Consider the following 15,416-nt stretch of genomic DNA (forward strand, 5'->3'; position numbering starts at 1 on the left):
TTATAAACCCTAACACAATGGAACAACTGGTCACCACTCCCACAAGAGGGAACAACATATTGGACCTGGTCATCACCAACATGGGGACTCTATGTTTCACACCAGAGGTAAACCCCTCATTGGTAAGATCAGACCATAAACCATATCCCGTCCCCACCCCCAGCCAAGGAAATCACTGTAAAGAATTTCTCAAAAGCCAACTTTGCACTTCTCAAGACTGAGGTGGAATCCTTCAAAGCCCCTGGGCCAGAGGATAATACAGCCCAATCCGCAGAATCCTTTACAAATGCATTCTATGAGCACCTGCAGGAATGCATGGATCGTGCTATCCCAAATAAAACCAAGACTCACTCCTCCAAAAACAGGAGACTGGTCTGGTGGACCCCGGCCATAAATAAGCTATACAACAGAAGGAGGAAGCTATTACATGACAGAGCAAAATCCCAAAAAGGGAAGGCATCTCTGATCAGTATTAGCAAGAAACTTCGATCCCTCATAAAATCATCAAAGGCCAGCTTCGAAAGAAAAATTGTCCTAGACACTAAAGATAATCACAAGGCCTTCTTTAGTTATGTCAGGAACATGGGCGGAAACTCCCAGATATGCTCTGAATTGTTGCATAACGGTACAAAATATACCAAACCTACAGACATAGCCAACATCCTGGCAGACAGATTCAGCACAAACGTCTGCCGCCTCCCCCCCCAAAGGAGCAAATGCCTATCCCAACTGAATGTAACCTCCCTGACATCACAGATGCACATGTGAAAGCTGCCCTCTCCAAAGCAAAAAACACAGCATCTATGGGACCGGACGGTGTTCCAGGCTGTGTATTACACGAGCTCCAAGAAGAACTGAACCCTCACATTAAGTCACTGTTCAAACTTAGCCTTACTACAGGATATGTACCCAAAGAATGGCGTACAGCTACAGTGGTCCCACTCCACAAAGGTGGTGCCACAACGGACCCCGGAAACTATCGCCCCATAAGCCTGACTAGTCTGGTCTGTAAAGCTATGGAGCGTATTATCATGGAACTCATAAACAAAGACATTGGGAGCCTCCAGACACTGGACCCTACCCAATTTGGCTTTGTTAAGGGCAGATCGTGCCTCTTAAACCTAGATGATTTCTTTGAAACAGTTACCAAAGCCATAGATGAGGGCAAGGTAGTCCACGCAGCCTACCTGGACCTCGCAAAAGCCTTCGACACAATACCCCACTCGGGCATCATAAATAAGCTTACCAGCTTAAATATCAACCCCTATATCACAAGATGGGTTGCAAACTGGCTCAGAGATAGAACCCACATGGTCAGAATCACAGGTGCCATGTCCGAATCCAAACCAGTTACAAGTGGCATCACACAGGGCTCAGTTCTGGGACCTCTCTTGTTCATTATATACTTCTCTGAGGTTCAGGCTAACACGGGGGGATTATGGCTGACAAAGTTTGCAGATGACTGCAAACTGGGGGCCATAATTGAATCTCCAGCTGACACAAGCATCCTCCAAAAGGGTCTCACAGAGATGGATGCTTGGTGCCAGAGCCACGGCCTCAAGCTAAATGCTAAAAAGTGCATAGTCATCCCCTTTGGGAAAAACAAGGTGCCCACAAATTACCACATAGGTGGTAATCCATTAAGTACGGAAGAAGTAATTAGAGATTTGGGGACCAACGTAGATAATAATCTCTCCTTTGATAATCACGTTGCCAAAGTGGTTAGAAAGATCTTCTGTATAGCCCACCTTATCATGAAAGGGTTCACATCTAGATCAAGAAAGGTCATTGTGCCCCTCTACTCATCACTCATTAGGCCCATAATTGAATACAATGCCCCTTTTGGGATGTACCTTACCCGACACCTGCAGCAACTGGAGAGACCCCAAAAGTACCTCACCAAGAGGATCATGGGCTACAAACAGATGTCCTATGCAGCTCGACTAAAGAAATTCCAGCTCTAATCAGTTGCTTACCGCCTACTCAGAGGCGATCTATGCCTGACATACAAAGCCATGTCTAACCCAGAATTAATGGACATGCTCCACCTCAAAAAATCCAAGTCCCTTAGAGCTACATACTCCAGGGACCTAAACCTCAGCACAAAAATAAATAGGACATGCTGGAGGGACAGATTCATTTCCCAGAGGCTCCCCTCACTCTGGAATAGAATCCCAATTCATGTTAGACATAGCCCCTCGCTGACCCTCTTCAAGCGAAATCTGGATGCGTGGATGGGAAATCGCAAATTCACCCCTGGGATCTCTTCTGCGTCCCTGCTAGACAGAGGCACAGTAAACTAATCTTAAAAGGGTACCTTCTGTGACCTACTTTACAGAGGCACAGTAGTCTAATCTAATATGGAGGCGGAAGCCAAATACACTCTGGCTAGGCTTATAAATGCCCTAGGGCAGATAGCCTAGTATCTACCTATGAACCTATGAACCTATATAAAAGAACTTGAGCAAGAGAGAGTGAATAAATATTTGGTAACTGATGAAGGATCAACAATAAAACATGAACAAATGCAAATAAAACTTAGTAAGGAATATTTTAGAAGGCTTAAATTAATACTAAAAACAGCATTGACATCTAGGAACAAAGTCCAAGCTATAAACCAATTTGCTCTTCCTGTCCTAACTTGCAGTTTTGGAGTGATTGACTGGCCCCAAAATGTGTTGGATAGATTAGATAGGAAAACAAGAAGGATGTTTCATGCTCACCAAATGATTTATAAAAATCAGTGCATACCAAGATTATATATTCCCCGTTCTGAATGAGGTATGGACCTCCTTGAAATTGATTATATGTATAGATGTGCAATAGTGCGACTGCGTCCATATATGCTGACCTCACAAGACCCAAACAGAGTGAAGGTTTTGAAACACAAGGAGAACAAGTCTAAAATGACTTCCCTGCTTAGTTTAGCAGAAGTATATCTGCATCAAGTGGGAATGGAAATCAAACCAGAAGTAGATAAAAATCAGGTATCAACTGAAAGTGCCAATAAACAAAACAAAGAATATAAGGTGAAGGATCAGATGAGAAGGCAAGAAATGTGAAAATTGCATAAATATAGTTGCAAGTGTAAGAAATTCTTGGAACAACCTCATGTTGATCAGGATCGAATGCAGGAATGGTTAAGGAGAGGTGAAAAGGTTAATAATGGCGTCCCAAGATAGTGGACTATGTACACATCAGTTTACAAAGTGCATTGAACACGTGGGAGAAACAGACAAATGTAGGTTTTGTAAAACAGAATTGGAAACAGTTGCACGCCTTGTTGGTTGTGATATACTAATGGCAGAAGGACTGTATACTGAAAGGCATAATAATATGACAAGACTGTTGCATTGGGGATTGTGCAAACATTATAATACTGAAGTAGCTGAAAAGGACTGGAAACATGAGCCACAAAGCATCATAGAAAATGAGAAAGTTTATATCACATGGGATCATCCATTACCAGCAGATCAAAACTAGATGCAAGAAATATAGATATAGTGGTCCATGAAAGGAAGACAAAAGTAGCATAGATCATTGGAACTGATATACCCAGTGATTACAGTGTCTTATGTGCAGAGAGACAAAAAGTCATAAAGTACCAGGCATACCTCTCAAGTGTACCTCATTTGGGGTCTTAAAAAGTTCATGTTCCTCGAAATTCCTCAAAGTTCCACATTGAAAGAGTCTGTCACACATTCAGTGTTAGGAATTGTTTTAAGTGAAATCCATGCTAAATTGAAATTAATCATATTAATTCATTAAAGGCTCTTCTTTATAAGTAAAACCAGCATATTTTAACCATCCTATGACCTTCCTAGTTGAAGTTGTTAGTAAGCCATTAGTATGCGTTCCACATTTTGGCGATGGAAGGTTGAGAGCTATGGTACCAGGATTTGCAGGCAGAAATTAGGGCAATGTGGAAGGAAGATACCCAGACAGTTCCAATACTAGTAGGAACTTTAAGTACCTTTTTATGCACTTTTTCTTTTAAAAAATACAGTATTTAAATTGATTTAAACTGTGTATGAAGGAGTGTTGAAGGAATTTTTAACTGGTTATTCTGCTCTTCAGTTATTCCCACCCACCCGCCCTGTTTTTGTTTTGTTGTTAATCTTAGTGGCATTGAAACTGCCCGCCCCTCAGCCTGCCTCTGGGCCCATCTCATTTGCTCACTCAACTGAGTGCAGTGAGATCATATTCTGATTTCAGGCACTCCTACTGTGTACAAAGAGAGCATCTGGGAAATAGAAAAAAAAAAAAAATTAAGCTTATTTCCTGCCTTTCTTGTTAAGTGGTACAGACTATTTGTAGGCTTCTGAGCCCCCAAGCCCTTCTGTGTTTGAGGGAAGCCTTCTAGCTTGTTTTTTTTTCTTGTAACTAGCCAGTTTTCTAGTTTCAGCACTCAAATCTGTTTCTTTGATCTCAGCACTTGTTCAGAAAAAAAAAAAAAAAAAAAAATTTCATCTGCTTTTACTGTACTTGTGTTTTTACCTACTTCTTTTTACTTTTGCATCATCTTAAAATACTCAATTGTATTTATTACTGCTTGGTGTAACTCATTCTAAGCCTTTTGGTTTAAACACTTGGGCTTCGGACCAGTTAGTTGTTTTGCACTGAGAGGTTTGTGGTCTGCACTGTTGTGGCAGAACAGGTAGCTTACATCCTTCTAGGTTGAGAACTGCTGATTGAGGGCTCAGTGTCTGTTATTCTAAAAGTGTATTAATTCTGGTTTAAGCACTTGGGCTTTCAAGCCAGTTATTTTACATTAAGAGGGTTCGTGGTCTGCACTCTTGTGGGAGGAGAGGCTGGACTCTGCCCTTCTGAGCTGGGAATTTCTGGTTAAAGGCTTATAGTGCATGCATATCTGAACTGTTTCTTACTGAAGTTGGTGCCTTGTTTGCTGTGGCATAGACTGGATTCGGGCCTGCTGGATCTAGCTTTGTTTGTGTAACTTGAGCACTAATCCAGACATTCTCTAAAGTATTCAATGGTATTTATTACTGCTTGGTTGTAACTTGATTAAAGTGTAGCTATCATTCAAGTCTTTTGGATTAAGCACTTGGGCTTCAGACCAGTTGTTTTACATTAGGAAGGTTTGTGGCAAGCACTGTGGTGGCAGGACAGGTAGCTTTCATCCTTCTAAGTTGGGAACTGCTGATTGAGAGCCCAGTGTCCAAGTGTATTAGTTCTGGTTTAGGCACTTGGGCTTCAGGCCAGTTATTTTACATTAAGAAGGTTCGTGGACTGCACTCTTGTGGGAGAAGAGGCTGGACTCTGCCCTTCTGAGCTGGGAATTTTCTGGTTAAAGGTTTATAGTGCCTGAATATTTGAACTGTATCTTACTGAAATTGGTTCACCTTGTTTGCTCTAGCATAGACTAGATCCAGGCCTACTGAATCTAGCTTTGTTTATATACTTGTTGTTTGTTTGCTTGTTATTTCCTGGAAGCTAATTCACCTAATACGCAACTTCTCAGCTTCTGTGGATCACTAGTGATATCTGCATTGCTTACTGTACTTATTTCCTTGTTTCACTTGAAAGAAAGTTACTGTTTGTCGTTTTTGCATTTAGTTACTTGTATCACATTGCACTCAAGTTACCTGGCACTTGCTCACTAAAGCAATTATATAAGTCAGCACTAAAAATTAAAAGCACTACACCCTCACTCCCCACTGGCCCTTGTTTTCAATTAAGGATTTCCCAATATTATTCTAGCATGTCCAAAGGTCAGTTGTCAATCTCCTCTCCGGTCCAGCTGGTGAATCTGGGAATCTTGAGGCAATGTTATAACTGCCTCATGTACACAGACAACCCTCTCCTCCTCCCACATAACACAAATACTTGCAGAGATGCAGCTATTTAGCCAAACTGGAGGCTGAGCTCTCTCAACTCAGGACTGGCAAGACCAGACAGGAGGAGAAGGCAACTACACACACCACAAAACCAGCCTCACATAATGCTACCACTCCACTGAATCAAACACATAAACACACAAAGACATACTCGAGGCTCTGAGTAAAATTTACCTAAACAGCAGAGGCATCCAAAGCAGACACCCAAACAACTGCTACCTCAAGACACCCCACAAGCAACACATAAACCACAAAAGCAGTGTGCAAAGCAGTCACAGCCCTTAAGGCCAAATACAACACCAAACATACTTGTCATAGGTGACTCCATAGTCAGACACACTGACGTCCCACTCACCAGGCTGAACAAGGAGAGGGTCACAGTAAGCTGCCTATCGGGCGCTAGAATCCGCCACATAACACAAGCACTGGTCACTCCACAGCAAGTACAAATATGACATAGTCATTGTCCATGCTGGTGTGAACGACCTGAGACGCACCTCCCTGGACTGCATGAAAAGAGACATAGAGGAGCTCTCTGATTATGTAGCCCAGGCAGGTATGACCCTAACCCTGAGCAGTATCCTTCCTTCACCAAGAATGATGCCACAATATAGAGACAAGATGATCAGCTTTAACAATTGGCTTAATGTCTGGTGTCATTCAAAGGGGATCCAGTGTCTGTCTGCCTGGGATGACATGCTTGACAAGCCACGCTGCCTTAAGGGACGGCTTGCACCTGTCACCCTGGGATTCGGATATTGGCTAAGGCTCTTGCCACCCCATAGTGCCTTTTTAGGCAAGGCTCAAATTCTAAACCTACCACCCTAGAAAACAAAAATGGGAAGAAATTGAGGGTAATGCTGCTCAATGCCAGAAGTCTAAATCTCAAAATGCACACTCGAGGCCCTTCTCAGTATGGAGAACATCGATGTCTGTGCTGTAACTGAAACCTGGTTCAAGGCTCCTGAGAGCACCCCGGCACTATTAGGTTTTACCTCATATCATGCGTTCCGGCCCCAAAACCCGGACCACTCCACAAAAGGAGGGGGTGTATCCATATTCATAAAGGATACTCACACCTCCAGGTTGGTGGCAACGCATGAAGCTCGAAACCATCCAGGTGCAACTAACAATAGGCAAAACTGCTCTACAAATTGTAGCATGCTACAGGCCACCCTCTCAAACTCAGGAACCCCACACAGCCTTCCTGAAGACACTGGAGGGTATAAATGTATCTCCAAACACCATCATATTGGGTGACTTCAACTACCCGAATATAGACTGGGAACATTACTCAAGCCCTAACTTTCTAGCCCAACGGTTCCTGGAGTTCATAAATTCAAATGCCATGGAACAGCTAGTCACTGTTCCCACGAGAGGAGAAAATATACTAGATCTCATTGTCACAAACATGGGGACAAAATGCTCCACACCGAAGTATATCCCTCATTGGTGAGATCTGATCATAAACTAATCTCACTGGAAATCCACATCCCGCCCCACCCCAAACAAAAAGACCATAGTGAAGAACTTCTCTAAAGCAAACTTCACACTACTCAAGACTGGTGTGGTATCCTTCAAGGCCCCTGAGTCAGAGGAAACCACAACCCAAGCTGCGGAAGCCCTTACAAATGCCTTCTATGAACACCTCCAGGACTGCATGGATCAGGCAATCCCAAATAAAACCAAGACTCTTTCCACAAAGGGCAAACGTCCAGTCTGGTGGACCCCAGCCATTAACAAACTTTACAATAAGAGGAGAAAGCTATTACATGATAGAACAAAATCCATAAAAGGGAAGTCACCCTGATCATTATTAGTAAAAAATACGAGCACTCATAAAATCAACTAAGGCCAATTTTGAGAGAAAAATTGCCATGGATTCAAAGGACAATCATAAGGCCTTTTTCAGCTATGTTAGGAACCTGGGTGGAAACTCACAGATATGCTCAGAATTAGTCCAAAATGATACAAAAATCACTGAACCCACAGACATTGCCAACATACTGGCAGACAGGTTCAGTGCAAACTTCACCCCTCCTCTAAAGGAGAGATAACTATCCCAGCCGAGTGTAGCCTCCCGGACATCTCAAATGCGCAGGTGAAAGCTGCTCTCTCTAAAGCTAAAAACACAGCATCAATGGGACCGGATGGTGTCCCCGGCTGTGTGCTACACGAGCTAAATGAGGAATTAAACCCGCACATAAGGCAGCTGTTTAATCTCAGCCTTACCACAGGATACGTGCCCAAGGAGTGGCGTGACGGCAACTGTGGTCCCACTCCACAAAGGTGGCCTCTACGGACCCTGGTAATTACCGCCCCATAAGCTTAACAAGTCTAGTCTGCAAAGCTATGGAGAGGATCATAATGGAGCTCATAAACAAAGATATAGGGACTTGCAGACATTGGACCCGACCCAGTTTGGCTTTGTCAAGGGAAGATCATGCCTTTGAACTTGGTCGACTTCTTGAAATAGTCACCAAGGCCATTGATGAGGGAAAGGCAGTCCATACAGCCTACCTTGACCTTGCAAAGGCTTTCGACACAATACCCCACTCGGGTATTGTAGAAAAACTTACCAGCTTAAATGTAAACCCATATGTCACAAGATGGGTTGCAAACTGGCTTAAGGACAGAACCCACAGGGTTAGAGTTGCTGGCGCTGTGTCAGACTCCAAGCCGGTCACAAGTGGTGTCCCACAGGGCTCGGTCCTTGGCCCCCTATTGTTTGGCATCTACTTCTCAGAAGTACAGGCCAACATGGGACTTTGGCTGACAAAGTTTGCAGATGACTGCAAACTGGGCGCCATAGTGGAAAGTGCATCGGACACTGATATCCTTCAGAAGGGACTCACGGAAACAGATAGCTGGTGCCAGAACCATGGCCTGAAGTTAAACGCCAAAAAATGTATAGTCATACCCTTCGGGAAAAACAAGGTAACCCCAAGCTACCATATAGGTGGCAATCCACTAAGCACAGAAGAGGTTATCAGGGACCTGGGGACCCAGGTTGACAGTGGCCTTTCTTTTGACACTCACATTGCTAAAGTGGTTAGAAAGACCTTCTACATTGCCCACCTGATCATGAAGGGATTCACATCCAGATCTAGTGAGGTCATTGTTCCCTGTACTCTTCACTTATCAGACCAATGATCGAGTACAATGCCCCATTCGGGATGTATCTCACCCGACATCTGCAGCAATTGGAGAGACCCCAAAAGTTCCTCACCAAAAGGATAAAGGGACTCCAAAATCTGTCATATGCTGCCAGATTGAAGAAACTCCAGCTCTATTCAGTCGCATACCGCCTGCTCAGAGGTGACATGTGCCTGACATACAAGGCCATGTCCAACCCGAATTAATGGACATGCTCCACCTCAAAAATCCAAATCCACCAAAACCACTAGAGCAAGCGACTTAAACCTTAGCACGGATATAAATAGGACGTGCTGGAGGGATAGATTTATCACTCAGAGACTCCCTATGCTGTGGAATAAAATCCCGGTCCATGTGAGGCAGAGCACCTCGCTGACTCTGTTCAAGAGAAATCTAGACCTGTGGATGGGAGATCGTAGGTTTACCCCGGGAATCATCTCTGGGTCACTGCTGGACAGAGGCACAACAAACTAATGGGCACAGTATTTTTTCATATAAGGGGTGGCGTAAGCCACAATAATTTGGGCTAGGCTTATAAATGCCTTAGGGCAGATAGCCTAGTATAAACCTATGAACCTATGAACCTATGAAGGAGTAACGGGCCTTATAGAAAAGAATGTGCAATCGCATTTAGACGTTACCAATCCATGGAACTCCGTACCAACTGCAGAAGGAGTCATTACTGGGCACATTGCAGGTGCTGCGAAGAACATCAAAGATTGAACCAATACTAATTTCATGAACTTTAATCGTACTTTGACTTAGGGATGGGGTCCAATCCTGTCATGGTATTAGAAACCTAAAAGAGAAAGAGAATGAAATTCGCAAGAAAACGGCCTTTTGTCTCTTGCACTTTCACGCTGAAACATGTTCAGCAATGAAAGTTCCATTTATATAGTGTTTTACACAGAATTTATTTCTTACTGACTTACACACCAATTTATAGGTTCATAGGTTGGTACTAGGCTATCGGCCCTAGAGCCTATACAAGCCTAGCCATAACAATTCCCTGGCTATTTATTCCCACAGTATTTACTTCCCTGGACCCCTGTCTAGCAGGGCGACTGACGTGATCCCTGGGGTGAATTTCCTTTCTCCCATCCAATCATCAAGGTTCCTTTTGAATTGGGCCAATGAGGCACTCTGCTTGACATGTATGGGCAGTCTATTCCAGAGTATGGGGAGCCTCTGGGTCAGGAACCTATCCCTCCAGCATTTTTGTTCATTGTGATGACAAGGTTTAGATCCCTGGAGCGTGTGGCTCTGAGGGATTGGCATTTCTTTATGTGTAGCATGTTCAACAGCTCTGGGTTTGACATGGACTTGTATGTTAAGCAGAGATCGTCTCTGAGTAGACGATATGCGACAGAGTATAGGTGGAGTTTTTTTAGATGGTCAGCATAGGGCATCTGCTTTAGGTCCGTGATTCTTTTTGTGAGGTATTTCTGTGGCCTTTCCAGTTGTTGCAGATGTCTTCAGAGGTACATACCAAATGGGGCGTTGTATTCTATAATGGGTCTAATGATGGATGGGTACAGTAGGACAATGACCTCCTTTTTTTTCTGGATGAAAAGCCCTTAGTCATGAGGTGTGCCACATAGATGGATTTCCTGACTGTTGTGGCAATGTGGTTATCGAAGGTGAGACCACTGTCCACCTGTGTCCCTAAGTCTCTTATCACACTTTTGGTGTTTAGTGTACTGCCACCTATGTGGTAATTCATGGGTACATGTTTTTTCCAAAAAAGGATAACTATACATTTCTTAGCACTGAGCTTGAACCCATGGCTCTGGCACCAAGCATCTGTTTCTGTAAGACCTTTTTGTAGAATGTCCACATCATTTGGGGATTCAGTAATGGCTCCCAGTTTTCAGTCATCTGCGAACTTTGTTAGCCAGTGTCCCTTAGTGTTGGCCTGTACTTCAGAGAAGTAGATGCCAAACAAGAGCAGTCCCAGGACTGAACCCTGAGGTACTCCACTTGTCACTTGTCTGGAGCTAGATTTGGAGTCGGCTACTTTTACAGTGTGAGTTCTGTCAGTAAGCCAATTGGCAACCCATCGTGTGACGTAGAGATAAATGCCCAGCTTAGTAAGTTTATCTATGATTCCAGAGTGGGGGATGGTGTCGAAGGCCTTGGCGAGATCCAAATAGGCTGTGTGGACCACCTTACCCTTGTTCATGGCTCTGGAGACTGATTCGAAGAAGTCAATCAGGTTCAGGAGACAAGATCGGCCTTTCATGAACCCAAACTGTGTGGGGTCCAGTGTTTGAAGGTTGCCAATGTCTTTGTTTATAAGTTTCATGATAATACATTCCATGGCCTTGCAGATCAGGCTAATCAGACTGATGGGGTGGTAGTTCCCTGGATCCAAGGTGGATCCCCCCTTATGGAGTGGGATAACTGTAGCTGTGCGCCACTCAGTGGGCACAAAGCCTGAGGTGAGGCTATGATTAAACATGACACTTAGGTGAGATGTCAGTTCATATTGTAGTTCATGTAGTACACAGCCCGGGATGTCATGTGGTCCCATGGATGCTGTATTCTTAGCTTTGGAGAGTGCATTTTTTACCTGTGTGGCCGTTATTACCGGAATTTGGCAATCTTCCAGTATTGAGATTGGCCCTTTAGGTGGTGAGAGGGGGGTGAAGTTTGCACTGAATCTATCTGCCAGGATACTGACAATATCCTTGGGATCAGTATATTTAATGCCATTCTGTTATAGCTCAGAGCAGATCTGAGCATTGCCATTTACATTCTTGACATGGTTATAGAATGCCCTGTGGTTGTCCTTGGAATTTTTGGCAATTTTATTTTCGTAACTAGCTCTGGAGGATTTTATGAGGGATCTCAGCTTCTTACTGAGGCTGGTAAAGGAGTTTTTTGCATCCTGGGATTTTCCTCTTTTCTGCAATAGTTTCTTCCTTTTGTTGTAAAGTTTGTTTATGGCAGGGGACCACCAGATTGGCTTCCTTTTTTTGGAGGAGAGCATCTTGGTTCTATTGGGGATGGCACAATTCATGCATGAGTGGATGTGGTCGTACAGTGCCTTAGTCTAGGATTCAGCAGTCGAACTTTCAGTTTCTGTCTGCATGGGTGTCATGAAGTTTGTCGCTTCTGACTTGAGTAGCATGAAGCTGGCATTGGAGAAGTTTTTTATGGAGGTTTCCTTACTTGAGGGTGGGGGTGGGATGTGGATGTCAAGGGTGATTAGCTTATGGTCAGACCTGACCAACGAGTGGGTGACCATAGGTGTGGAGCATCGATTTCCCATGTTGGTAATGACCAGGTCTAGGATATTGGAGCCCCTGGTGGGACTAAGGATTAGTTGATCCAGAGCATTGGAATTTATGAATTCTAAGAACCATTGGGCAAAGGTGTTGGTACCGAGTAGTTTTCCCAGTTAATGGCAGGGTAGTTGAAATCACCCAATATTAGGGTGTTTGGTTGTTTCTTAATATTTTCCAGTATGTTTAGAAAGGTGTAGTAAGAATCTTGGAGCATGGTTGGGGATCTGTAGCAAGCTACAATTTGGATTGCAATCTTACCTAGTGTTAGTTGCACTTGGAGAATTTCAGGCACATTGTGTTGGGCAACTAGCCTGGTGTTCTGAATATCCTTGGTGAATATGGACACTCCTCCAACTTTAATGTTTTGGTCCTTGTTTGGTGGCCGAAAAGTGTGCTAAAAGTTGTAGCCTGGTATTGCAGGGGTGCTCTCTGGAGCCTTAAACCAGGTCTCAGTTACTGCACAGATATCTATGTTCTCCATTTTTAGGAGTGCCTCAAGAGAGTGAATTTTGAGGTTTAGACTTCTAGCATTGAGTAGCATTGCCTTCAGATTTTGCATGCTTGTACCTGTTACGGTGGTGGCTTTGTCCTTTGAACTTTGCCTAAAAAAGGCACTATAGGGGTGGCAAGAGCCTTAGCCAGTAACCTGAATCCCAGGGGTGACAGGTGCAGACCATCTATAGCAAAGCATCATGGTCTGTTGATCATGTTGTCCCAGGCAAACAGATACTGGATCCCCTTTGAATGACACCAGAAGCTTAGCCAATTGTTGAAGTCAATCCTTTTGTCCTTATACTGTGGTATCATTCTGGGCGAAGGCAGGATGCTACTCAGGGCTAGGGTCATACCTGCATGAGCCACATGATCCGAGAGCTCTTCCATGTCTCTTTTCATGTAGTCCAGGGAGGTGCATCTCAAGTCATTCACTCCAACATGGACAATGACAGAGTCGTATTTGTACTTGTGGAGTGACTTGAGTGCATGTGTTATGTGGCGGATTTAATAAATGTAATATTTAATAAATCTATGCACCTTTATTCATCTGTATCCTGAAGGATTCTATTTATGTGGCTATTTCAAAATTCCCTGAACAGGAGTAACACCATAGCACTAGGAACTTTGGGGAGGGTGGAAGTTGGACTTCTATCCTTTTCTTACATGTACTTAATTTCTCCTCTCCTTAGAAAAGAAAAAAAAATGGTAGCTCAGATTTTGTTTTAATTCCGATATCCACAAGGGCTTGTATTGTGTTGGTTTCTTTATTGTGTAGTTATTGTTTTTTGGGTAATGCTGGATTTAAAATGTGCACACAGATGGCCATGTTCAGTTAAAGTGTATATTTTTAATAAGAATTAGTTTTAGTTGTACAATATAGGTTTTCCGATATGTCATAAAGCCTTCTACCATACCAGTATCTCAAGGCTATAATGGAGTTACTCTTCTGTAACAAAGTCCTCAATTATGATAAAACCATCTAAATTAAATACTGTTGCAAGTACAGCCCATTTTCAGACATAACTGAATTTGATACATCAGACATGAAAAACGTTTTGCAACAAAAATCACAGCTAAATGCTTATATGGGTACTAGTTATGTAAACAAATAAGCAACAAAAATGGCAAGTGATTTCTGACCCAGTGGCTTATTCTATCTCACCTTACATGATTTGGGTAACACCCTACCTATGGAAGCTTTTAACCTGGTTTTGTCCCGCATGTACCTTGTTCTCTTCTAGCCTTCAGCTGTTGGTGGTTCCATAGGTCCAGCTTGATTCTTCAGGTGACTGTTGTTTTACTTAACCAGGGGCTGAGGGTCACATCTCAGGAACCTCTTACCAGGAGGGTACTAGAGTGTGTACTGAGACTTATTGGGTTTTGACAGATCTCTAAATACATATCTGTTTGATTTAACATATGGAGATTAATTTCCCCTCAGCATTTATCTTTTGTTATATTTATTGTTAATGATGTTTATCTGCCATGTTTACTTGATTACTGATTCATTGTATTAGTACTTAGGCAATAAGCACTTTAATAAACTTGATTTTAATTTGAATTTAAAATATATCAGTACAGTATAACTCATTACAATATAAGTCTAGATAACTATAATAATACACGTAATCATTTGTTTTTCTTTTTAGAAACCCTCAACAGACTTAAATGTTTTTCCATGGTAAGTATAAGTAATGATTTTATTGTGAAATTCTAATTATATATACACATTTATGTAAAGAAATAATATATATATATATATATATATATATATATATATATATATATATATATATATATTTATATATATAAATAATTATATATATACATTTAAATAAAGGCTTTATGCATATGTCTGGTCTAGCACACAGACTTATACAGAATATTTGCATTTACATGTTTCACAATGTTGAAAGCAAATTCTACAGTTATGTCTCAGATATGCATTTACAGTCATAGCTGCTAGCATTTGTCATACCCTCAATGACCAAATATCAAAAATAAATGCAAAAAGCTCTTGCAAACTAGATACATCCAGCCAAAGCAATTTGGATACATAATTAACATAAAATGTTCATACCAATTATCAGATAACTCCCCCTATATCCACTAGGTTTGTGGAATAAAATGTTCATACCAACCTCCTATATCCACTAGGTTTGTGGAATATTACTCAGAAACACAACTTTAAAATTTCAGAGTGAAAAATAATATAAGGATATTGTTGCATGTTTATTGTGACATAGTTATGCTGCAGGATGTGTTTTTAATCAGATTATCATATAAGCATATTGTTGCATGTTTATTGTGACATAGTTATGCTGCAGGATGTGTTTTTAATCAGATTATCATATAAGCATATTGTTGCATGTTTATTGTGACATAGCTATGCTGCAGGATGTGTTTTTAATCAGATTATCATACAAGCATATTGTTGCATGTTTATTGTGACATAGCTATGCTGCAGGATGTGTTTTTAATCAGATTATCATATAAGCATATTGTTGCATGTTTATTGTGACATAGCTATGCTGCAGGATGTGTTTTTAATCAGATTATCATATAAGCATATTGTTGCATGTTTATTGTGACATAGCTATGCTGCAGGATGTGTTTT

The 15,416-nt window shown here is 42.1% G+C and overlaps 1 protein-coding gene across 1 annotated transcript in view; it reads left to right on the forward strand.

Moving 5' to 3' along the window:
* The window catches only part of VAV1 (vav guanine nucleotide exchange factor 1), a gene marked incomplete at its 3' end in the record, with an annotated part of 1,650,237 nt that overhangs the window by 1,419,045 nt on the left and 215,776 nt on the right, over positions 1-15,416 (forward strand). Inside the window, 1 exon segment of the mRNA XM_044084720.1 lies at positions 14,449-14,480. Coding sequence (XP_043940655.1) covers positions 14,449-14,480 — 32 coding nt within the window.

The sequence above is a fragment of the Protopterus annectens genome, chromosome 9.part0 (assembly GCF_019279795.1).
Source record: "Protopterus annectens isolate FY-2018-M chromosome 9.part0, PAN1.0, whole genome shotgun sequence".
Classification (NCBI taxonomy): Eukaryota; Metazoa; Chordata; order Ceratodontiformes; family Protopteridae; genus Protopterus; species Protopterus annectens.